The following is a 25,746-nucleotide window of genomic DNA, read 5'->3' on the forward strand; positions in this document are numbered from 1 at the left end:
AGGGGAAGATGTTAACAGTGTCTATGATAATCAAAAAACAAAAAAGTTGAATAAACTTATACTCCATTTTGGCGGGCATATTCCCTTCCGCATTATGTCAAGTATGAAATACTTATTTTTAGCATTTTTCTGTTAATACTTATAATTAAATAAACTAGTGAAATCATAACTCTAAATGTACATTAGTTTGAAATGTGTTGTTATCTATAATTAAGGATTACTGCCAACCAATCTTAATTTAATCCTTACCTTAGTAGTTGCATATGACATTGTATTGGCACTTTAATAATCTTGTTACATTAATATTTTTCAAACGTATTTTGGTGTATAGTATTTCAGAGATCCCGTCGCCACCTTAAAATTTATAATATAACATAGCATTCATAGTGAGTTAGAATGATCCAGAGCTATTAGAGCTGTTGATTTAATCAGTGTGCTCTACACACGCTTAAATTACTAATATGTGTGTGTTCAAATGACAAATGTGGTTAAACAATGCTTCATAATCTTATGACAATACAAAAATGTTATCATTTTTGTTCATATCTAAATGGTCTAGATTAGTTTTGATGATTTTTTTGGTGTGACTAATGAATATTCAAGAGAAGTAAGTTATTTTAGATGAGATGTGTTTTAACAGAGAAAACAAAGGAAACATGTTTGTCAATGTTCTTAACCAATTTTTATTTTAACGCTGAAAGAAACACGGTTTTTTATTTATTTTCACAGTCTAGTAAATAATCATACAGGTAAGTTTAGAGACGTAATTAAACTCTCAATATTTTTTTCAATCTTACACAAATTTACTCTCACAGTAAAGTTTTACAGGGTAGGACACACAACTTTTAAAGTCCCAAATTATTAGAATGAGTTGTATGTAAGATAAATATTAATGGACACACTTCTCTAAGTTCTGACTATAAAAAATGTATAAAAATCAATTGCTAAAATATGTTACGAATTATTCACAGCAGTCATACAAACATTGTTTTTAAACAAACAATAAAATTATTTCGTAGTTACCATTCTAGGAGCAATAAATCTATAAATTATTTTTACTATCCAGTCACAATGTTAAAAATTAAATTATTAATTACTTTTAAGAATATTTAAAAAAAAAACATACGTGTTTGCACTGTTGCATGAATGACGCAACGTGCCCGATTACTATTATTTTACATTTTAGGGCACAGTTTATGAAATACCATATCGTGAACCAATTGATTAATGATTGAATATTTTCTCTTCAAAGTTTACCAGAAGTAACAAAAGTAATTTCATAAATACGTACGACACCACACCGTAAAATACTAAGAGCCAAACCCATAGTGAAATTATTAAGTTCTAGAAAAAAATAAAATCCGTAGAAAAAGATAATTTACATTTCTTCAAAACTTTTGCTGTTAAACCCAAGAAATAAGTGGAATTTCAAATTTGGTTCATAAGGCTTGCTTGAGTAGGAGACGCACGTAAGCACGTTACAATTAATGTAATGTTTCCAAAACTTTGAAATAACCCATATTAAGTATTACATATTTTAAAACAGTGTACATTTATATTTATATCACGAGCTTAGTCAGAGTGCAACAAGATATGTGCGGGTATTTCAAAACCTGAAACGAGCAAATGTAGCAGATTCCATAGTTTCCTAAATGATGCAAACACCTTTAGGTATAGTACGGAATGGCCAATACCTAAAGATCGGAATACTTTTCCCGAGACTTGTTCCAGAGGCAAGCCAGAAGTACCAAAACCTCGCAGCCATGACCGACACCGCAAGCCGCAGCTCCCAACAGCGAGGACTGTTCGAGCCGCAGACATAGGAAGAAGCGACCGCTACGTCAACAGGACGTCATCGGCGCGGGCGAAGCGCTGCGGGTAGGCGGACCGCTGGCTCTCGACGTAGAAGGGCCGGCCAGGGCTGCCGGGCCGCGGTGCCATGGGGCGACCGTCGTCGTTGACGAGCAGCCTCGCGCCCACCTGCATGGACCAGGGCGCCGGCTGGCGCGGGTTGTAGTCCCGGTAGGGGCCGTCGCCGTAGCCCGCCTGCGGCCGCAGCACCGCCTCGCGGTACCTCGGGCCCTCGGGGTAGTACCCGCGACCTCCCCCGGCCAGCGGCTGGTACGGCGCCGGCACCCTCCCGTAGCGACCCGCGTCGTAGTACCCTGGCGGGTCGGCGTCGACGATGGTGTAGGTGCTGCGGCCCCCGGGGACGTACGTGAAGCGGTCCCCGCTGGACACGGCTATCGGCCCGGGCGCGAAGTCGTACCGGCCGTCGCGCTGGTACTTGGGTACGTCCAGCGGGTACCCGGGGTAGCCGCGCGTCACGTACGCCGGTCCGTGGCGCGTCACCTCGGGGAGGTTAGCGTAGTAGATGATCCTCTTCCGGGGAGCGGGAGGCGGCGCGCCGAAGTCGTCCGCCGGCGTCACGTCGCGGTACAGGTAGTCGCGGCTGGCGTCGTACGCCGGGATCTCGTTGCTCCTCGGGTTGGCGGCGGCGACGGCCTCCCCGAGCTTGGCGTCGTCGCGGACCGCCGTCGACGTCGTGGCGGCGGCGGCGTTGCTGCCTCGACCGCCCTTGGACGTGACGAACCTCGGCTTGTCGGAGCGGGAGAGGCCGGACCAGCGGGGCAGCACGTCCTCGACGGCCTCCAGGCCCGAGGCGGCGACTGGCGAGGGCGACGAGCGCTTGGACCTCGCCGGGAAGCGCAGCAGCTGGGACCCTCCCGAGGGCTTCCTCCCGCGGCTGGCGGAGACCTTGCCCCGGCCGCCCGCCACGTAGAACTGCGCCCCGTCGCCCAGGCTGTTGGTCGCCGTGTAGTCCTCGAAGGGCAGTCGTGCCGGGACGGGCAGGAGCACCGGGCGCCCCTCGGCCGCCGGCTCCATCGTCCGGGCGGTGCGCGAGAGCGCCGCCAGGAGCGCCACCAGCGCTGCGGTCCACGTGTGGCGCGACATGCCTGCGGTCCTGCAACAAGGACCCAGAACACTGCTAGCTCTGCCGGGGGAAGTACACCTTCAGGGCCGGGCAGTGCGCGAGCAACCGCTATGGGCTCCGCACCCGCACTATTTTTATTTTTATTTCCCATGATTGTCTATTTCTCTGTTAAAAAAATTACGGATATTAAAGAAAAAAGAAGAATGATATTGCTATTACCACGTATTTTGTATTGAAAGAAAATCCTCAAATATTGTATTGCTTCATATCATGACGCGATTTCATCGGAATGTGATCCTTAGTCTCGTATTAATAAAACTAACCTGAGTATAAATAGTCAGGAAATAATATAATTATTTCTTAATTTAAGTAGCAAAACTATTGTTAAATTTAAGTTCCAGGTCGGCTTAAAAACAGTTTGTTTTAAAGAAAATACTTTCCAAATTTACCGGGAATGCAAGGCAATTCTCGAAATGTTAAGGGCCCCGCAAACTCTAGGGCCGTCCATGTACACCGTAGCTCTCCTGTAGCCATGTATACGTCGTGCACTGGACGAGTTTACTGGTTGTACGTGCGAAGCCAGAAGAATACATCATCTCTCGTTTTTCGAAGTGGAGCAAGGAGCTGTGATTAGAACATTTGTAACTTATCCTCACAGACTATTCTTCAATAAGTACTTTTTTTTTAGATAAATAATGTTGAATTCGGAAAATTGCCCCTTCCCCTCCTTTTCTTAACGTTTTTTCTAGTTATTCATGGGAGAAAAAATATCTCCTTTCCCTTTCATCAAACAAAGTGATCGAGTGTCGATTATATAAAGCAAGCTTGGTAATTTACTCACTCACTCACAAGACGTTTCCGTGAGATATTATGTAAATACATATATTTTTTTTCTGTCGAATCATGTTGTTTGATAGTTGGTTTATTTGTTTTTATTGTGTTTATTGTAAAAATTAAACAATATTTCATTTGTAAAAAAACATTCCTGCCTATAGAAACATTACTTGCGATAGAAACGCAGCAACGGCTAGCGGGTAAGAATGAAAGAAAACCTGTTCACACAAAACGAGCACCTAGTAAACTCATTCAGTATTTAATCTTCCACGTCATTACACAGATTAAAATACTCGTGGTAGTACTACATTCATCGAAAGTAGTAGTATTTTTGTTCCGGTGAACCAACGACTTACACGTGACTGTTGGTTGTGAGAGAAGAATTTCGCTTGGACAAACCAAAATATTTTGCTTGGTTCCGTACAACATGGAGCTCATCAGACACGGGCACACGTGTAAATGAATCAGGGAAGTTGTTTGAAAAATGGCCGTTATTAAGGAAATCAACCACCTTTTTTTGCCTTGTATGGTTTCAGGGAAGCCTCAAACAACGTGAATCATGACGGCCGAACTCGCCGAACCGAATGCGGTCACTCCAACGAGTGATGGAAATAATAACTTTCTTTAAAAAATTTTTATCAACATAAACCATTACTATTTTTCACTGTGCTACATAGAGAATCCACAAGAATGCACACGAAACACGAATACCCAAACACACAGAAAAATAACTTAAAATCAGCCAATGTCAAATATTCAATGAAAAAAAAACACACAGAGAATTCGGTGGAAGGAATTAGGCGAGAAATATATATATATATTACGGCACAGACAAACACAGTGATTTGACAACGACGAGACAGTTGCACCAAGAACAGAAAACAAAATACTTTGGTGGGACAACACAGCGACAAACTCAACGATGGTACGAAACAGGAAATCTGGACAGCACAATGACAACGATTACAAAGTGTTCGGTGTCTGACTTGTCATTAAATCAAACTATGCAATTTTTGGCTCTCTAGTATTGAAGAAAATTCATTTTTGGTCATTAAGTCCAAAACTGAAAGTAAATTATTGAAATTAAAAGTGAACAATTACCGAGCTAAATATAATAAATTATCTCTAGCGGATTTCGGCATGTACCAAATAGAGTAGATTTTGTTTAATTTTCCTTGCAAATAATAAATAGAAATAAAATATAAAAAAGGACTGGAATAATATTATAAATACAGTTGGTAATGGATTAATTCAAACAATTTAAAATTTAGTTTAATTCTCAGTATTCAATATTTATATATAATACATTAATTAAAATAATTATTTAATTTAGTAAAATAATAAAGATGTATTTTAATTATTAATGAAAATAAATATATGAATTAAATGTTTGTAAGTTGATAAAATTTTAATTATTTAACAAAAAAAATTCTATAAATACACTCGAAAAAGTTTATAAACATTTCACTAATATTCTCAATAAATAACTTTTGTTTTTAACTACATGGATCCGTACTGAATATCAATCACCGAAGTATTTGATTTTTATTTGTATTTAGTCTTTTTTTTTCATCATGTAATTTTTTTTTTGCATTGTTCACGCGGGGGTTTTAAAAAATTCGACTCTCGTCATTTTTTTGTTTTTCATGACGCGCTTGAAGAAGTATAACTCCAAAAGACAATTAAGAGCGAGGGGTGTCGCAGACGGACGCCACACCACGTCCGGGCGTAGGGGTCTGATTCCGGTCTGGCGGCGGGGCCCGACTGGAGCAGGGTGTCCACAAGGAATAAATATTTCGTACCAACTTAGGCGAGAAAAAAGTACTAGATTTAAAGGGAAAAAACAGTACTAAATTATAATTTGTTATTTTTTTTAACAATTTAGGAAGTTATTATGACATTGCAATGCTCTAACTTGAATATCACACCACACACACACACACATACATTCCATAGTTTTTAAAAATAATTACGCTTAACAATGAAACATATTGGAGTTACTGTAATATTATCATATTAAAGGAAAAAAAGTACTAGATCTGAGCGTAAATGTACTAGATCTAGTGCGAAAGTACTAACTGTGGACACCCTGGACTGGAGGAGTCACGCTCGGGTCGTCCGCACGGTGCAGTTTAGCGGCGCAGTGGCGCGGCCGGGAGGGGAGGACAGACCAGGTCCGACCAACAAGAGAGGAGAGGGCGATCCCCCCCCCCCCCCTCCCACCTAACCAGCCGGCCGTGCCCGCTGCACGCGAGTGTGCGCCCGGCTAACAGAACAGTTCCGGGGCTCGGCACATCCGGGCCGCTCCTGAATGCCGCAAGGTCCTCCGATGGTCACCAACGATACGAGGTGTTGTAGCCCGACGCCTGAACTGCGATGCAACTAACTGTACCTACCAAAACATTTATTTATTTATTTATTTTTCGTCTGAGGCCGGGAACTCTGAGAATGAGGCTCGAAAACGACACGATGCGACAATCTTTTTTTTTTTTTGTCTGATGCGGTGTTCACACATTACCAAGCGATCAGACGCGGCACGACGCGACGCCGCAAAAACTGTCGCGATCAGACACGAGGCGACAACAGCCTCGAACGACACTGCTCCAACTTGGACGCGAGCAGGCTGTCTGGTGGCTGCAGTCTTCTGCGCATGCGCGAATATAATATTTTTTTTGTCTACAAAGGCACGTGTTTCTAGCTGACTAGTTAAGTACGGTTTTCCGTCTATACTTTTAATTTGAGTAGATATTCACTTGTAAAGCATTTTAATTTATTTATTTTTCCTCATTATGGAGTTGGATGCGGAGCGATCAGTATGTTTAGTACAGGAGTACCTATTTTATATAATCCATATTTAAAGGAGTATCGCGACAACAATCTGATTTTAAGAATGAGGGAAGAAATAATGTAACAGAAATACGGTGTTAACCTGCGCGCGGCATCGTGTATTGTCGCGTCGCGTCTGATTCTGCGCGCGCCCAGCCTGACGCACACAGCTTACACAACAGAGATATTGTTTGGAAGGAACAGGCCTACAATTGTGGTAAGGCGCCATCCCAGTGATGATTTCTTTAAGTGATCTCAGCAAACAATGGAAAATGGCGAATGCTCCCTTGGTACTCGGAACCCCGGGTACTCCACCTCCCCCCCCCCCCCCGGGGCAATTGCCAATCTCTCGAAACGGCGCTGCCATTGCGAGAAATAAAAACATTAGGATACAGGCCCTACTCCCTTCCCCATGCGAATACTACTTATATTCGCCCTTAGGTGTAGAGACGTGACGGAACTGGAGTACCCGCAAATGGAGTACCGTCTCACGGCATGTCTCTTACTTTTAAATTTTTTTTTTATATATTTCGAGTCTTCTAAGTCAGCGACAGATGAATTGTCTAGAAGTGTTTGACGTGGGCCTTCTTCGGCGCTCATCTGCCGTGAGGTCAGCTCGGAGTGGAAGCTTGGCTTCGAGAGGTTGAAGCAAGGGATCGAGAGTTCGGGGAAGAGAGGTCGAAGCAAGGGATCGTGAGTGTCGGGGAAGAGAGGTCGAAGCAAGGGATCGAGAGTATCGGGGTAGAGAGGTCAAAGCAAGGGATCGTGAGTGTCGGGGTAGAGAGGTCGAAGCAAGGGATCGTGAGTGTCGGGGAAGAGAGGTCGAAGCAAGGGATCGAGAGTATCGGGGTAGAGAGGTCGAAGCAAGGGGTCGAGAGTATCGGGGTAGAGAGGTCGAAGCAAGGGATCGAGAGTATCGGGGTAGAGAGGTCGAAGCAAAGGATCGTGAGTGTCGGGGAAGAGAGGTCGAAGCAAGGGATCGAGAGTATCGGGGTAGAGAGGTCGAAGCAAGGGATCGAGAGTATCGGGGTAGAGAGGTCGAAGCAAGGGATCGTGAGTATCGGGGTAGAGAGGTCGAAGCAAGGGATCGAGAGTATCGGGGTAGAGAGGTCGAAGCAAGGGATCGTGAGTGTCGGGGTAGAGAGGTCGAAGCAAGGGATCGAGAGTATCGGGGAAGAGAGGTCAAAGCAAGGGATCGAGAGTATCGGGGTAGAGAGGTCGAAGCAAGGGATCGAGAGTATCGGGGTAGAGAGGTCGAAGCAAGGGATCGAGAGTATCGGGGTAGAGAGGTCGAAGCAAAGGATCGTGAGTGTCGGGGAAGAGAGGTCGAAGCAAGGGATCGAGAGTATCGGGGTAGATAGGTCGAAGCAAGGGATCGAGAGTATCGGGGTAGAGAGGTCGAAGCAAGGGATCGTGAGTGTCGGGGAAGAGAGGTCGAAGCAAGGGATCGAGAGTATCGGGGTAGAGAGGTCGAAGCAAGGGATCGAGAGTATCGGGGTAGAGAGGTCGAAGCAAGGGATCGTGAGTGTCGGGGAAGAGAGGTCGAAGCAAGGGATCGAGAGTATCGGGGTAGAGAGGTCGAAGCAAGGGATCGAGAGTATCGGGGTAGAGAGGTCGAAGCAAGGTATCGTGAGTGTCGGGGAAGAGAGGTCGAAGCAAGGGATCGAGAGTATCGGGGTAGAGAGGTCGAAGCAAGGGGTCGAGAGTATCGGGGTAGAGAGGTCGAAGCAAGGGATCGTGAGTGTCGGGGAAGAGAGGTCGAAGCAAGGGCTCGAGAGTATCGGGGTAGAGAGGTCGAAGCAAGGGATCGAGAGTATCGGGGTAGAGAGGTCGAAGCAAGGGATCGTGAGTGTCGGGGAAGAGAGGTCGAAGCAAGGGATCGAGAGTATCGGGGTAGAGAGGTCGAAGCAAGGGATCGAGAGTATCGGGGTAGAGAGGTCGAAGCAAGGGATCGTGAGTGTCGGGGAAGAGAGGTCGAAGCAAGGGATCGTGAGTGTCGGGGAAGAGAGGTCGAAGCAAGGGATCGTGAGTATCGGGGTAGAGAGGTCGAAGCAAGGGATCGAGAGTATCGGGGTAGAGAGGTCGAAGCAAGGGATCGTGAGTGTCGGGGAAGAGAGGTCGAAGCAAGGGATCGAGAGTATCGGGGTAGAGAGGTCGAAGCAAGGGATCGAGAGTGTCGGGGAAGAGAGGTCGAAGCAAGGGATCGTGAGTGTCGGGGAAGAGAGGTCGAAGCAAGGGATCGAGAGTATCGGGGCAGAGACGTCGAAGCATGGGATCGAGAGTGTCGGGGAAGAGAGGTCGAAGCAAGGGATCGAGAGTATCGGGGAAGAGTGGTCGAGGAGAAGTCAGCGGACTCACACTGAGCGACAGGAACTCGTTTTAACTCGAAATGGTGGCAGTGAGCAATAAATAGTTACATAAAATCGTGTTTGTGTAGTCAAGGCGCGTGTGAAGCCTAAATACCACACTGCGTTAGGCATGAAGACAGGTCAGAAGCGGCGAGGTTCACGATGGGCGAAGTGTGGAAGATGGCCCGGCCGAACGAAAGCGGAACCATGAGATGTGACCTCTACGTATTGCTTCGTGAGCACAGGAGTGGGCACGGATGCGTTATGTTAGCTGACATTTGGTTGGAGTAATATCGTGAATGGAACGGACGTCGTATGGAACTTAAAAGTGTAACAACATTGCTGCCATCTGTGGCGGATGACGCAAGTCAAAGTTCATAGGGACAGAGGGAAACGTTAAAGTATCAACTGTTTAGTGAATTTTTGACAAGATGGCCAGTATTTCAATAAAATTTCTCTGTCGAAATTAAGGTCAAATGCTGGGGTTCAGTATTTTTCCAAGCTTTTTTTTTTTGTTTGTTTTTACAGAAGCCGTATCTTTATATTGTTTAAAAATTTTGCTCTGCAATTAGAATGATTTTAATAGTTGACGTAGTTGCGGAAACTACATGTGATTCACGTCAAGAAATGTAGTTGAAAACACTACGTGCGTAAATTTATCACGCTCGGCATTATTTTAAAGAAATCTATGTTAAATTTCGTGTCCGAGTTTGGTATTATAAGTGTATTTGCAACATTGAGAACTCACGAATTTTTCTCGTTACCGACATTAGATGTTACACATCTCTGACGAGTACTGAAGGACTCACTCACATGTTTTCCTAAAATGCTTTTATTTTTCAAAGTGAACACATTTCCCGTTATTATACTTTTAATATCTACTCGACCTGGACGAACCTGTGAATTGTTGGCGGTCGTTGAACTGCGAATGAAACGGGACGTCAGGTAGTTTCCTGCCAGCCCGGGGAGTTTCCTGGTATACGTTAATATATAATTTTTGTCACCCGGTAGCAGGTGACAGCTGGTTTATTGTCCCACACGGACATTGCTGTCTCTGACACGAACGGGAATGCTGGAAGCGGAGCGAGGTTCGGGCCACTGCGTAGCTTCGCGTGACAGGCTGCACAATGGCTGCGGCAACACTAACGTCCCTTTCATTAGAATACAAAAAAAAAATAGCATTTGTATTCTGTTAACTTTTTATTAATGACTGCCTTTCAATGAAATTATAATAAGCTTTTCCCCCCTTCCCCCCTCCCTTCCGAGAAACTGATAGCGATGTTTTTGGGTCGTGACATATTTCGGCGCGTAAGACAAAATCACACGTATATAATACCTGTCCGGCCATAATGATTTCTCCCCCAACCTATCCTATTCATGTCGTGAATAAAAATGTCATGCGTAGGGAATTAATTGGTAATTAGTCAGGGGCCTAGACAGGGGTGTATCCGTGTTAGTAAGGCGGGATGATTAAAGTGCGACGCTCGCTGGTGCTTCTAGCGCGGTATCGCCTCTAGGCGCACGGCTGCGGACTGCACGCGCGGTCTTCTCGTCGTGCACAGGGCAACTAAGAAATATGAGCGATGATCGTAACATTAGATGGAGGAGGATTGATAATGAAGGTGTAATGCAAAGCCCTTGAGTGCTTACAAGAATCTGTACCGGATGTTTCGCGCCTAAGCATTATTCTAAAACTTTTTTTTTTTTTTTTTTTTTTTTTTTTTTTTTTTTTTTTTCAGAAATTGTCACACTTCCAAAAATACAGTTCAAGAACGAAATACGAAAAAAGAGTTATTCATCCGTCCTCAGATATTTTTAAATACTTTTAGTAGACAGACACCACTCGGATATCTTGAGCAGTTTCCAAACCGCGTGGTTCCTTCTGAAGCTCTGCACACAATAGGAATGTATGTTCCATTAAAATAATCTTTAGTGTGGATGTTCGTGAACAGAGTCACTAATGGCTTTTTGACTTCAGTTTATTAGCTAAAAAACAGTTATTAAAATAATATGATATAATAATAAACGATGATTAAACTCCAATAATATAACTTAAGAATAATTTTTATTTAAATTAAATTTTATTACAAGTGAATTATTCAAATTTCAAAAAAACTTGTGGTTTATTTCGAATGCCTTGTGACGGGGAATGGAATTGTGACTTCCAAGAACTTTCAATATTAAAGGTGGATAACTTTAACAAGTGGGAGGGTGTGTTAAAACTACCAAGAATGCGCTTGGTGCCCACGCTGCAATGGCAAGAAGTAAAAATAAATTATTAAACTAAAAAGTAAAAAATAATTTTAAAATTTAATTTATGACAATAGTATATAAGCAATACTAGTATAAATGAGAAAAAAGCTTGAGGCGCTTTGTGCCATATTTTTTGTATATTAAGCGCCCCATGCTTTGTTCTCATTTATACTAGTATTGCTTATATACTATTGTCATAAATTAAATTTTAAAATTATTTTTTACTTTTTAGTTTAATAATCTTTAAAAGCATGTTTCTTTAGTTTTTTAAACTATATTTATTTTTAACTTTTTAGTTTGATATTCTTTAAAAGCATGTTTTTTTAGTTTTTTAAACTATATTTATTTTTAACTTTTTTGTTTGATATTCTTTAAAAGCATGTTTTTTTTAGTTTTTTAAACTATATTTATGTATAATTATCATAGGGAAATGAGTTACCGACACTACCTATTACCATCTGAGATAACTATTTGGAGTTGCAACGTCACAAAGAAATGGTAAAGTCTCTCCGAATCATTTACAGTTAGATGTATGTATATAATCTTAGAATTTACCGGGAAAAAAAAAACTTTTTTTTTTCGGCGTGGCCGGGAGTAGAGCTCACGATCGCTGAATCCGAAAGCTGACGTCACAGAAGTCGCGCGCCTTAGACCACTCGGCTAACGAACGTAATGAAATTTGTGGGACATTTTACAGTGATGAGCCACTCACTCTTAGTCGACAGAGTTACAGACGGACAGAGTTACAGACGGACAGACAAACATACAGGTGAAGCTAATATAAAGCATGTAAAAAGAAAGACTACAAGAAGAAGCGATTAGATGCGTAGCGTGAGACAGCGCATATGACGACGTCACGCTCTGGAATACCGCGCCTCGGGAAGGTGAGGGGGGGGGGGGGGGGGGGTGGGGGATACTTCCTGTCGGGAGAGCGTCCTGTTCACGGACCGCGAGCAGGCAGCCCGGCAGTTCGCGACCCGCAGACAGTCGCACTCGCCACGAGCAGGGGACCGTCGCGAGAAGCCGAGGGCCCGGGGGCGAATGGGGACCCCCCCCCCCCTCCCGCATTATCGGTAGAGACCTGCAAAATTCGCGGATTCATTGACCTCTAGGATAGACTCCACAGTCCTTTAAATACTCGCGGAAATGACACCTGTTCATTGGCTACTGACGCGTGAGACGTCTCAACTAGAGGCTGTCCGTAATCCGGCACTTTCTTGGTTTAGTGTTTCCCATTGGCTCACAGTTCCCCGGATAAAATGTGGGCCAATCGCAGAAGCGGTACGAAGGTATAGTATTTTTCATGTTAGTCTATCGCGAAATGAATCCGCGAATTTTGCATGTCTCTAATTATCGGTGCTCTCGGCACACGGCATTCGGTGGGGGGGAAATAACCTGTAACCACGGTGCTGCCACCTGTGGTGGATGGGCGCGAACCGAAGTTCACAAAGACAAAGGGAAACTTTAGGGTATTAACTGTTGAATGAATTTCTACAAGATGGGCAGTATTTTAATAAAAAATTTCCTTGTCTAATGTGGTCCAAAGCCGAGGTACAGAATTTTTTCAAGGCTATTTAGCTTTTATAGGATACGTGTCATTATATAGTTTAAAATTTCGCTTTGCAAATCGAATGATTCGATAGTCGACGTAATTGCTCCGGCAGCGAATTCTAGCGGCGGGTGCGGAAACTAAGTTTGTTTCGTGTCCAGAAATATATAGTTGAAACCTCTATTTGAGTGTGTGTGTGTATATATATATATATACACATATATCTACATATATCTACATATATATCACTATGTTGAATTTCGTGTCGAAGAGAACACGCGAATTTGTTAGTTACCGAGGTTAAATGTTAGCTACACATCACTGGTGAGGACTGAAAGACTCGCTCACATTTTTTTTTTTAAATGTTCAACTTCTAAACTTCAACAATTAAAAAATTAATGACTAAACTTGATCTGCGCGTTATCACATAACGTGTCAAGTTTCCTATAAATTCTATGAACAATATAGTCTACTTGTAATTTTCGTCCTATCAGGGTTACTTCAAGCATTAAAAATAATCTGGAAACTCAAGTTGGCCTCACTGTATGCCTTCCTCCCCCAATTCCCCTTCCCTATCGACGGCCATGGTCACGAGTTCTTCTTGGCACTTCCACTTGGGATACATACATCACTATGTGATATCAACCCGAAGATTGTTTTTACATGTGTGTGTGTTAATGCCCTGTCACACTGTAAAACTTTCGCTTCCAACACATTACAATAAAGTTTGGTCAAATAATGTAGGAAGGTCGTGATGAGACCAAACACGTCACTAACACAGTCATGTTTTTTTTTCTTCTTTTGAAGTTGGATGACTCGTTTTCCCATAAAATATTTTAATGTATTAGGGCTGGTTAGAAAATATGTTGTATGTTTGATGGAAAAAGCCAATCAGAATCGTGCGTGGAAACAAAAATGGCTTGCAAATGATAAAAAGAAAACACATGGAAGAATCAAGAGGTTATAAAGGTAAAAAAAACTAAAATAATGTTAACAATGAATGTTGTATGTAAATTAATTTATCTCGGAAAAGCTGATGATGTGTCTATCTTGTATAACTTTTAAATATACCAAAGCATTCACTCAATTCATTGTGCAAACAAGATTAACGTGATCAAAATTTATAACCGTTTTAAAATTTAAGTAATGCTTACCAAATATAACAAGTACAAATTTTCCATCAAGTACAGATAAATTAAATTTTAAACAAAGATTAAAATGAAAAGTTCGTGCTAGCTTTTTTCCAGTAATAAACTTTGAGAGTGTGACCAGATTTTAAACATGTTCGAAGTTATGTCCAATTTTTTTCGACCGAGAAAAATTGGATGGCGTATTTATTTCGAACTTACATTTCAAACTCTCTTGTCGATTATGGATGGAGACAAGACTTCTACAATGTGACAGGTCCCCTGGTTAGGGCGTGGATTTTCAAACAGCGTGACACATGCACACACATTTCCCTACAAATCTCTCTCGACACGCAATCCTTTATGTTCCGCGACATGAGCAAGAAGGTCACTGTTCGCTTGGCGGGTAACTTCAATAAAGCAGCGAGTGTTGGTTTGAAAGACCGTGTTTCAACGAGGGTGGACGGCAGAGAGGCCTTGAATGCGTGGAAGAACCAGTGGTTGTTACGAGTATTTCTAAGCGCCTCTGCTTAGACGCGGTTGCGGTAGCATTATTTTTAGAACGAAGTTTATTTAGTAAAGTATTTTGACTGAAATACCACACAGTATAAAAAAAAGGGTTGCGCACTAGACATTATATTTACTTGGCGTAATAAAATGCAAATACATAATTATGAGAAATAAAATAATCAAATCTGGAGTGTTATTATAAATACGGTTGGTTAATCATAAATTAAATCAATTTTTAAAAAAAGTAAATACTATGTACTCAATATGAATAAAACATGTGTATAAAATTAATTTTTTAATGAAGTAAACTAATACAGATGATTAGAAGGGTGCCTTGACGACATGTTATTGTCGTCATATCAGGGTTAACACAATCATAAAAATGAATCTCCAAATGCAACGGCGGGCCCCGGGCATGCTCTTGTGTCCATGTGGCCATGCAGCGTGGCCACCGCTTGTGTGCAATAAAGAAGGCTATTTTCAGACTTTCAGGTTCCGGACATAAAGTTAGGAATTGTCAGGAGACGGTGTGTTGCGAAGTAATTGAAGCAAAGTTTAAAACTCACCATCGTAATATTGTAACACCCAAAACATTGAGAAAATGGTGCTTGATAACGTCTTATAATTGTAATTTGTAAGTATTTTTAAAAGTGAATTTTGACCAGAAGTGGACATATAGCATCTTATGCCTCCAAGGTACAGAAATTATATTTTTTGAGTGTATCTGTGAGAATACTGTGGCTTCTAAACGTTTCTAAACACTTTATTCTACAAGTATGCAAAACAAAAGACTGCTTACACACGACGTTTTTTTTTTTTCCGATCCGAAGGCCGGCTTACCATCCTCCTTCCCTCCCAATTATTGTGTGCCCTTACAGGGTAGTTCAGGGAATCAGCTTGAATATCTGTTGCATACAGAACGCAACTCACTGGACCAACAGGCTTGGAAAACATGCCCTATGCCAACACGAGCCTGGACCAAGGGACCAAGGCTCCACAGGACAACCAGTCCTCACTTCGCCCAGTACTAGGTACCGGGACTGAGCCATGCATCCCTTATTCTCGACACCAGTTCGCTCTGACAATTTTGTCGGCTAGGAACTTATAAGTAAACCTAGAAAAAAAATATATCGCGGAAATTGTACTCGCTGGTATTAACACAAAAAAGCTACACACTAGTGGTTGCGTTATATTAATATTTATATAGGACATATGCAGACTATTATAGGTGAAAAATCAGTAAATATCCTTATATCATAATAAGACAAATAACTTTAAATATTTGAGATATTTCCTTACATATATTATCATTAAAATTATCTCAAGAGTCAAAATTTTAAATGAACTAATAGGATTTTAATTAAATACATTTTCTAATTTAAAATAGAAGTTAAAATTGGTGATCCGAAATTTCAAAATAATAATAATAGTTCCTTAGACGTTTATTTCAATACATTTCTGACGTCTTAGAAAATAATTTTTAAAACTATGTTTTATATGATTTTTCGGAGTACCGAGTAAAAAAAATATAAACACTGTACCAACAGAAGCACTAAAAAAAAGCAAATAATACATTTATAAGCTAAAACATTGAACAGAAATCAAAGTTAACGTGAGGAATGTAAAATATTACCTTTATTCGTGTCTACAGTTTTTTATGTTTAAAATCTTAGATCCCGGTATACGGCATTTGGTTAAGAGTGAGTTCGTAAATGGATTGGAAGTCTCATGGAACGGAGATATATAACCACGGTGCTGCTATCTATGGCGGATGGTGCGAACCAAAGTAATAATTGTTTAATGAGTATTAACAAAATGAACAGTACCTATTTTAATAAAATTTCTTGTCGAAAATCAGGTCCAAAGCCGGGGCCGTTTCATTATATAGTTTGAAATTTCAGTATGAAAATACTTATAATGATTCAACAGTCTACGTAGTCTACTGCTCCGGCAACGAATTCTAGTGGCGGGTGCAGAAACTACGTGCGATTCGCGTCCAGAAATTTAGTCGAAAACACAATTTGCGTATATTTATCACACCCGGCTTTATTTTGAAGATTTCCTACGTTAAGTTTTCGTGTCCGAGTATAGTATCATGAACGGATGATAACACACGAAGCCCTGGTTAAATGCTGCACATCAATGGCGAGTACTGAAAGACTCTTGTGTTGTTCTGTGACGGCGCTGACCGGATGGCCGAGTCTTCTCCGGAGACCGGCGGCGACTCCAGCGTGACGCGGTACCGCAGGCCGAAGGGGCCGCCAGGCGTGACGCATTCCTGCATTGAGCAGGCGGCCGGGACGGCAACGACCTCCGAGGGAAAACAAAACACAGGCCGGCTCTTCGCCCGCGCCCGGCGCGGCCGCCCCGAACATCACAGACGCGCGCAAGCACCGATACCTGACCGCGACGTCCGAGCTCCCGACCCCAGAATGGTTGGAACTCTCTGCCCCTGAAGAACTCTTCTTCCTGGACCATCCTCCTTGACCTGTACTGATACTGCCTGCCTAATGCTTGCATAACCTCCATGGTTTGCCCTGGTTTTTCCTGGGCCCAACTTAACTAGTTATAGTCTAGATCTAAGATGGGTGAGTTGAGTCATTGCATCTTACACTTTCTGGATTGTTGAAACCCAGCATGATTAGTCGTAAAGGATCCGGCCTGAGACGCACCTAGAGTCTTCCCTAACCCCAGACCCCACCCAAACAAATACATTTAGTTTTAGTTCGAATAGGAAAAAAAGTTGGTAAGTTATCCCGAACCTTAAGGCCTTGACACCAGGTTCGGAGCTAGAATAGAATCCACCCGGAGAAAGAACTCATCTTGGCTCTTCCCCCACCCCTAACAAAAAAAAAATAACTTTCCCTGTAACACCTTATATCGCCACCACATATTAATTCCATTGTTCCAAGTATTTTTTATTCAACTTAAATGGTAAATAACTATATTTGTCTGCAGTCATTTCATTTTTAATACATCGAAAATTGGATAGTTCACGAAAATTACCAGTTTTTAAGTATTTGACAATATACACGTATGTACTGGCAAATATAGTTGGAGACAAATATCTGACAGTGTGACGGGCCTTAAGTGGGTGTCCAAGTCTGCAAGAATACGTAGAAACAGGGTGAAGCCGTTTTTATTCCTTCAAATAATTGTTCCGCCACAATGGTTAAGATACCCAAAACTTTGGCAGAAGTGTACTTTTTTCTATTGTGGAAACAGTTTAAATGTTATTTATTATATTTATGAAAGTGACTGTGTTAAACGACGGAGATTCTACTCCACAATTTTTTTTAAGACGTTATCAAGCACCGTTTTCTCAATGTTTTTTTGCGTTACAATATTGCGATGGCGAGTTAATCTGATTAACACTTCAGTTACGTCGCATCACGACGTCACCTGACAATTCCTGACTTTATGTCCCGAACCCAAAAGTCTTAGCATAACCTTTTTTATTGCACACGCTGCATGGCCACATGGACACCAGAGCATGCCTGGGGCCCGCCGTTGCATTTTGAGATTTGTTTGTATGCTTGTGTTTACCCTGATTTGACGAAAATGACATTTCTATTGTCAAGGGGCTCGTATTTAATCAGGGGTGTATAAGTTATAGCGAGGCGGGATGACAAGTGCGAAGCTCGCCGGTGCTTCTAGCGTGTTATCGACTCTACGAGCAAGGCTCTTAAACTGGCGTGCAGTCTTCTCGTCGTGCATAGGACGACAATGAAATTTGAGCGGTAAACGTTACATGAGACGGTGGAGAACTGAAGATGAAGGTGTGATACATATCCTTTGAGTGATTTCAAGAATCTCTAATGGGCGCTTCAAGTGTAAAAATTATTCTGAATACACACATTTTTAGCCCTTTTCACTCTCCAAAATATACAGTTCAAAAACGAAATGCGGAAAAGAACTGTTACTCATCGGTGCTCAGCGCATTATTACGTGTTTTTCGTAAACAGATATTGATCGGATATCTCGGGCAGTTTTCAAATCGCATGGTTTCTTCTGAAGCTCCACACACCGTATGCGTGCCCAGGTAGGTAGACCTAGACCCATTAATAGACTTAATGTGAAACTTAAAATAGTTAAAGTTATTTGTAAACCGTTCCCTGAATAGCTATACAGTATTAAACGCGTACATTAATAAGCATATTGAAACAAAATAACGTCAAATTATTGATTATTCGATAATCTTTTCCGTGGTTTAAAAAATTTAATTTTGAATGAAAAATCAAATAAAATATATCATTATGCGCCAATTTTTGTAAGAAATATTAAGTATTAACTTGAAAAAATTCTTCCATACATGCAAAAATCACCATAGCCACGTGTTGTACAAAGTTAAAATATCTTTCTTGTAGTATTACAAACTATTTCTTGGCAACTGGTTTCCAAAGGAATCTTTTGTAAAAGTACTGAAATTTTTTTTCTTATGTGGGGTGGTTTCTCGAAGCACACCCGTTTCCCTCGTTAAATAATTCCGTCGAAGCAGCTTTGTTCTCATCTTGTAACTCTTCGTCGTCTCTTACGGGCCCGATATCGACGAGATGCAAAGACGTATTTCATTAATTTGTTTTTTCTCTCTCAGGTGTTGACTTTCTTTGGCGATTCTCGCAGCAGTTAAGTTCATCGAGTCGGAACGAATTCGCCGACTTATTTCGGGTAGAAGGGAAAAAGGTTCGTCGTAAACAAACTCTGTTTTTGTTTCCCGTCCAAGCGAACCACCGCCATCTTGTCGTTCCGGGGCGGAGAGACGGCGCGGCGTGACGAAGCTGAGGGCGACCTCGTCGGCGCGGCAAGAACTGTGGAACCGAAAGGCAGCGACCGCGAAGAAGCACGAAGAAGCGAGACGAAACGAAGACGGGAATTAGTGTCGCCATGACATTGAACTTCCACAGAGAGAGAGAAAAAAAGTAGAAAGGTGCAGAAGGCGGAGAAAGGCATTTACATGGTTCACTAATTTTTCTCTTTGACTCTGGGAATTCTTTTTTTTTTGGTAGGTATTTTTTAAAGCTTTCTATTTACAACTGATCTCGTTAAAGCTCATGACTCAGTGATGATGATCTTGTTGTCAAACGTAGCATATTAAATAACCTGAGTGCTACTGTATACCACACGCCAGGGAAATTCTTAAAATTAAATTTATTTTATTTTTCTCAAAAATTAACACCAAAAAAGTGTTAGGACTTTTTAAATTAAGATGATTGGGTAGTGGCTTTACATAACATGTTGTTCCGTGCAATTCTTAATCGCCGAAGTTCATACACATGTTATATTTTTCATATAGTCTGAATGTTAAGGTTGTGTTCATTTCTTAGATTAGTGTAAGATTGTAATCGCTGTATTACGTTTTGTTTTAAATATATTTGAAATATCTTCAAAGTAGTATCGTTAAAAGAGATGTGCGACTGAATAAAGCACCTGCAAAATAGCTTGCAATAGTGTTCGTGCCCCAGGTAACGTCGTAGTAAAGACGACCAAAATGCGAGTTATCACTCGACAAAAGGGTTTTGGGGGCGGTTCACCATTCATTGCCTTCCGCGGCACGGATGTGACATAATGGCCCCACAGCACCCACTCCTTAGATGAGTAACGAATGGTTTCCAAATTGGAAAATTCCTGAATCCAGACGGGAATCTTAAACGGCCCATTTTCAAGTTCAGTTTGTGTTTTTCCACTTTTGACGTCACACTGAAGTAACTGCGCAGTTCTGTCCGGCGAAGCCTGCGGCGTCTGGCCTCAGGAAACATCGTTAGTTGATTATGTAGTTTTCGTTGTAAGTATTTTTTTATGTGTAGAGATTATTTTTAACATTTTTCAAACGTGAATTTGTGTCAAGACACCTTTTTGCTGGTTCAATAAATTCGTTTCAAATACACAAAAAACAAGTGTATCCAAGAAAATTATGATCCTTTGTTGATACTAAATGTCTGAAATGGTTGCACCACAGACCGGTTATAACTCCCACACTCGTTTCACATCGACGGAGTAATGTGAAATTCAGGATTTCACCTCGCACGGTTGTACGGAGAAGCTAAACGCGAAGGAACTTTAAGAATACAATGGGCTCCGACTCAGCTCTCATGTATAAATTCACGCAGGATGGGCAGACGGGGAATCGAGATCAGCTCTGTGCCAACCCAAAGCAAAAAAAAAAAAAAATATTTCTAACCAGGAAACAATTTTGTTTTAATGCATTTCGTACGAATAAAATGTTATGCAATAGTTGGTAACTTTATTTCACACTACTGCGTGGCTTGATGAAGAGGCGCGGTGGTTGAGTGGTTTGGAACACTCGCCTCCCACCAAGGCGACAGGGGTTAGACTTCCCGGTGGGGTCGAACCCGGATTTCCGCAAGTGGGAAATGTGGCGGACGCTGCCGTGGCCCGCCTCCCCCCCCCCCCTCCACAAATTCATTCCCGTCGCTGCTCCATGCCCATCTCATTTCACCTCACGCATTCTCCAGGCCGGCTGGAACGACAGGTCTGTCCCTCGGGTAGGGCAGCCGGCTCCTGTGAGTGTCTGCCCCGCTCCATCCATGCTGACCCTGCCTAAGGCGGGAAACCACCTATTGATTTTTTGACGAGGTTATTTATGAGTTATTTTTAATATACGGTTAAGTAGCTAGCATAATTTCTTTTTTCGCTTTAGTAAACTGCACCTCGGCCGACACACGGCCGCCATCAGCACGCAAGCAGTCGAAACTTCCAGCTGTTTTATGTCCACGATGGTGGGCCGTTCAGCCCCAGGACTCGTCGACACCGACCCGCTGGTATCTGGCCGCGGCTCGACTGAGGCGGCGTACCAGGCGAGGTGATCCCGCAGTGGGCTCGTCGTTGCCTTCCGCGGATGAAGGGACAGCACAAGTGACCCGGCCGGGCATCGAGCCGGGGATCTTTCAGTCATAGGGCAGGCGCTCTGACCGCCGAGTCATCATGTCGGGTCCGCGTTAACATCGCCTCATCTTATAGCCTGTCTCACGCTTGGAAGGCAGAGCAGAGACCCCCGGCGCGCATCGTTGCCAGATTGATACTAACCGCCGTGTTAATGTTACAATTATTATTTCGCGAACAATCGATAATAATTATTATAATTTAATTTTTTAAAATTTATTATTTGTTTATTTTAAGAGAGTTTATTTTAACAGTTATAAATGTAAATAAGAATTGAAAAATGTTCGTTCGTTCCAATCTTAAATCTTCGAGAGTTCTTCGCATATTGTTTGAAATTTTGAAACAAGGTTTTATTCTAATACGCACGTGCTTTTATATACTTAGTGCGTTACACATGTGATAGGTAAAACCACAGATAAAAATATAAATAGGTAAAACATCGATTTTTAATATTTTCATTGTTACGGAGTGATATATATATATATATATATATATATATATATATATATATATAGGAGAGATAGAGATAAACAGAGGTATATATATATATATATATATATATAGAGAGAGAGAGAGAAAGAGAGAGAAAGGTAGATATATATGTAGATAGATAGATAGAGAATTAGAAAGAGATAGAGAGATGCTTTGTGCATATGTACCTACTTCAAATAAATTACAAAAATATTTATTAAGGCATTGCAACGCATGCCAGGCATTAGCTAGTGTTGTATATATTCTGAAATAAAAAATACCAATTGTGAATACCAATTATTATTTCGCATGGGGAATAATACAGTATGTATCAATCGGTATAACAATAGATTGTTTTAATTATGTGATATCGTCAAGAGTTAAAATAATTAATATTAAAATATATTAAAAAATTGATGACAAAATGTTTGAAACCAATATGGCGTCCTTTAGTTACATTTCCTTAGAAATAAAAATAAAATATTATCAGATGATGATCTTGATGAATTACAGCAAGGAAATGCATTTCCAAAATGCTCAATCCAAATTTTCCTTTACTGAAAAATACTTTTTAAGTTTAAAGTCGCATCTAAAAGTTTCTGCTCTTTGGGTATGTATGGTAACAGAGCACACAGAAACAAGGACCGCGTCAATATCAGATATCGTGTGTTAGAAAGAGAGAGAATATAAAATGCTCACTCCAAACTAAGGATAAGACACGCTATAAATAAAGATTAACCGAGCTTCGATTAAAACTAGTTTCCGTATTATCAGAACCAAACTGAAGCGCCATTTGTGGCAGACTTTTGAAATATTTGCCTTTGAAATTTAAAAAATGAATATCTAACCGTCGTAGAAAGCCTAAAGGAGACTAACATCATGGAGTGACGTGAAATAATATACACTGAAAAAGACATGGTAAAAATTCACCCCGAAAAATGATACCTCTGATCATCTGAAAACCAAGACCATTTTCATATTCTCTCCTTGTTGTTTGAGATCTTTTTATTCGATATTGTTCAAATTAACTCAGTCGAGACTCTACTGTAAATATATATTATTTTCAGACGACTGTCCCACAATTAACTTAGTCCGACTTTATGGTTATGCTTGCCAATGACAAGTTATTAGATTGGGTAGAGCAGTTTTCACCGAATAGCGTGGAAAACCATTAACAATGTTCAAAACGTTTTTTTTTTTTTTTAATTTCGCGAGCTTTCAATCCTACAACCTTCAAGTCGAAGTAAAAATATATCTTAATAAATTATCAATATTTCCCACTTCATTTTTTCTCTGTCATTTTGGAATTTTCTCAGTGTAAAATTCTTTGCAACTTAATTTTATTTTGAGACCTAAATAAATTAAAATAGATTTATTTGAGGGAGATGATTGTAGTGCCAGAAATAGAAGTGTCTTATAATTTTTGACTTCGGAGGTTGCACTTCTGGAAATCGTTGAATTATATACAAATATAGCCAATTTTAATTTTTACTTGTTTTGACACGGACACTCACTAAGATAGTTCTTCCGGGGTTTAATGTAACTTAGTCATGGACACAGTCAAAACTCTTAAAAGTCCCATTTTTGAGACGTTTCTTCATGAAAATCGGGGACCGGCGATCAGACTCTAGGACGCCGCAAAACCTCACCCGTAGTCAAGACACTAATTTCCAAGACTCAAACCTTGTTTTTTTAATTAGTTTTGGACTCACCTACTAGATAGTAGTTTTCATAATATATTACTAACATAGCTACATTGATTGAAAAGTTAATGCATCAGCTATTATCAGGCAAAAAAAAGTAAAAAATTAGTTCATTTTATTTTGGTAGCCACACATTTTGCGGTGCGGCATACCAGACCTGCTACATTCCATAATCATTTCTACAGATTCTGCTTTTATTTTATTAAAAACCAGTTTTGCGTGTTTTATTCAAAGTAATCGTCTATACTAAGCAAGTAGTCATCAAGTAGTTAAATTATCATTATAAAGCTAACATTTTGGATTTGAACCTCTCGCCCGAGATTTATTTTTGTAGTAGTTATGGGTACACCCAAAGTAGCGTCACATATCGCGCAAATCATGGTTTCAGTTTCCAGTGTTAAGGCTCCAACACACGATCAGTACGCACTGAATAGTCGCTACTGCTGTGTGTGAGCAAGTACAGTGGACTGATCAGTCGGAGCTGATGGCTTCCCATCCAAACACCGGGCTGTTGGGCTCGAGAGCCCTCAGTCCGAACTGCCGTGTGTGGGAACAGCGTCTCACCAGTCCAAACAATCAGTCCATAGCCGAGTGTATTGGCAGACAAAATATGTTTATTCTCTTTGTGTTTTTTCCCCTTCAATATAACTAAAAAATGCAACTGCAGCATGCAAAGTTTCTTCCATATTCTAGGAAGAAACGATACATTCAACAGTCATGGCAAAACCAAGCTGATCGCGTGTGGGGAGACTTCAGTTGAGTCAAAACTGCCAAACCAAAAATGTTCAAGAGTGGCTCTTATTTTCTTTGGAAATCCTGGAACTGTGCGGGAATCAGAGGCAATCTAGCTACCTAAAAGTCGTTAATTTTTTTTTTTTTCAAGTAAACGTTGGTAACCTATTTTTTTTTTGTGTTCCTTTCTTGGACTATTGCCATATTATGTTTAAAATGATTTGTTTTGCAACAGTGAGCAGTCCTAACTGGGAGCTGGCCTGATCGTGTGGCAGGGGACATCTCTGTCTACCCTCCTCGCTCTACGGCCTCACCTGCTGTGGCCTCTGGAGCACTGACGTCTGGCGGAGCGCAGACACTTCTCGCGCCGCTGTCCAGGTGGCGGTGCTGGCTCCTCGACAGCCTCGCAGCGACAGACACCGTCAACCCGCCGCTCCACTGGCAGCTCCGGCCCTAGCGGGTGTGGAGAGGGAGGGAGGGAGGGAGGGGGAGACGACCAAGGGAGCGCAGTTCCGGTTCGGCTCCGACAGTCACCCACCCCCCTTTCGTGTATCCAGGGATGTCGCCTTGTCTCTTGTGGGTCCACGAACTCTGAACACCCCCCCTCCCCTCCTCAAGCGAAACACGACACGCCCACAAAGAAAGGAGGATCTTATTTTCTTTGGAAATCCTGGAACTGTGCGGGAATTAGAGGCAACATAGCAACCTAAAAGTCTTTTTTTTTTTTTTTTAATTAATTAAACGTTGGCAACCTTTTTTTTTGTGTTCCTTTCTTGGGCTATTGCCATATTATGTTTAAAATATTTTTTTTTGGCAATAAGGAACTGCTAAAATACTATGTAAGAATGCTTTACCTTTTATTTCTAAAATTAAAAACTGCATGGCCTCAAAGTATGAGTGTTAAAAATAATATGTATTATGAATGTTTATTGAAAACAAAAACGCACCCGTGCATGCGTCTGCTATTCTTATCTTTGACGCAGAATTAATATTATTGGCATGTAAACAACATTCAAATATATTTAAGAAAATTTTAGTTTCGAGGATTTAGTTAATTTCGCATTTTGTCTGTGAAGGTGTCGGGAGTTGTGCAAATTATTGACGCAGCACCCAGGAAGTTGTCCTTACCACCTCCCCCTTCTACAGTCGCAGAGAATGCCGCATTGCAACAGACTATAACTAGGATAGGAGAGTTAGTCATTGCATCAATTGCTTCCATGATTGGCCAACCCCCAAACAAAAAAAGCACACGGTGCAACTACCCTTTCGTAATGAATAGGCTTATAGGTTTCGGCCGAGATGCACTTAAGAGTCTTTCCTTACCCAGATACCTCCCAAACAAATTCGCTTAGTTTTAGTTAGGTTAGGAAAAAAGTTACAATGCATTATCTCTTGCGCCGCCTTGGAGCGTCGCGCTGACGTAGTTTTTGTGCAGCGAGTTCAGTAGAGTTCAGAGCATGTCTTTAGCCAGCTCCGTGGAGGTGTGTAACGAGCCGATTATAGGCCAGAAATTAGTAGCTACGCATAGATAATGTTTGGTCGCTAAGAGACCCGCGGG

General features: G+C 41.4%; 1 protein-coding gene across 1 annotated transcript; it reads right to left on the reverse strand.

The window, feature by feature from the left end:
- Window positions 1-665: 665 nt before the first annotated feature.
- Window positions 666-24,600, reverse strand: LOC134528941 (uncharacterized). The gene is made up of 2 exons (XM_063362613.1): window positions 24,503-24,600; window positions 666-2,965 (listed from the first exon to the last, which is right to left on the reverse strand). The coding sequence occupies exon 2, from the start codon at window positions 2,953-2,955 to the stop codon at window positions 1,837-1,839; it is 1,119 nt and encodes a 372-aa protein (XP_063218683.1). The 5' UTR covers window positions 2,956-2,965; window positions 24,503-24,600; the 3' UTR covers window positions 666-1,836.
- Window positions 24,601-25,746: the final 1,146 nt, after the last annotated feature.

Source organism: Bacillus rossius, chromosome 1 (assembly GCF_032445375.1).
Source record: "Bacillus rossius redtenbacheri isolate Brsri chromosome 1, Brsri_v3, whole genome shotgun sequence".
In the NCBI taxonomy this organism is placed as follows: domain Eukaryota; kingdom Metazoa; phylum Arthropoda; class Insecta; order Phasmatodea; family Bacillidae; genus Bacillus; species Bacillus rossius.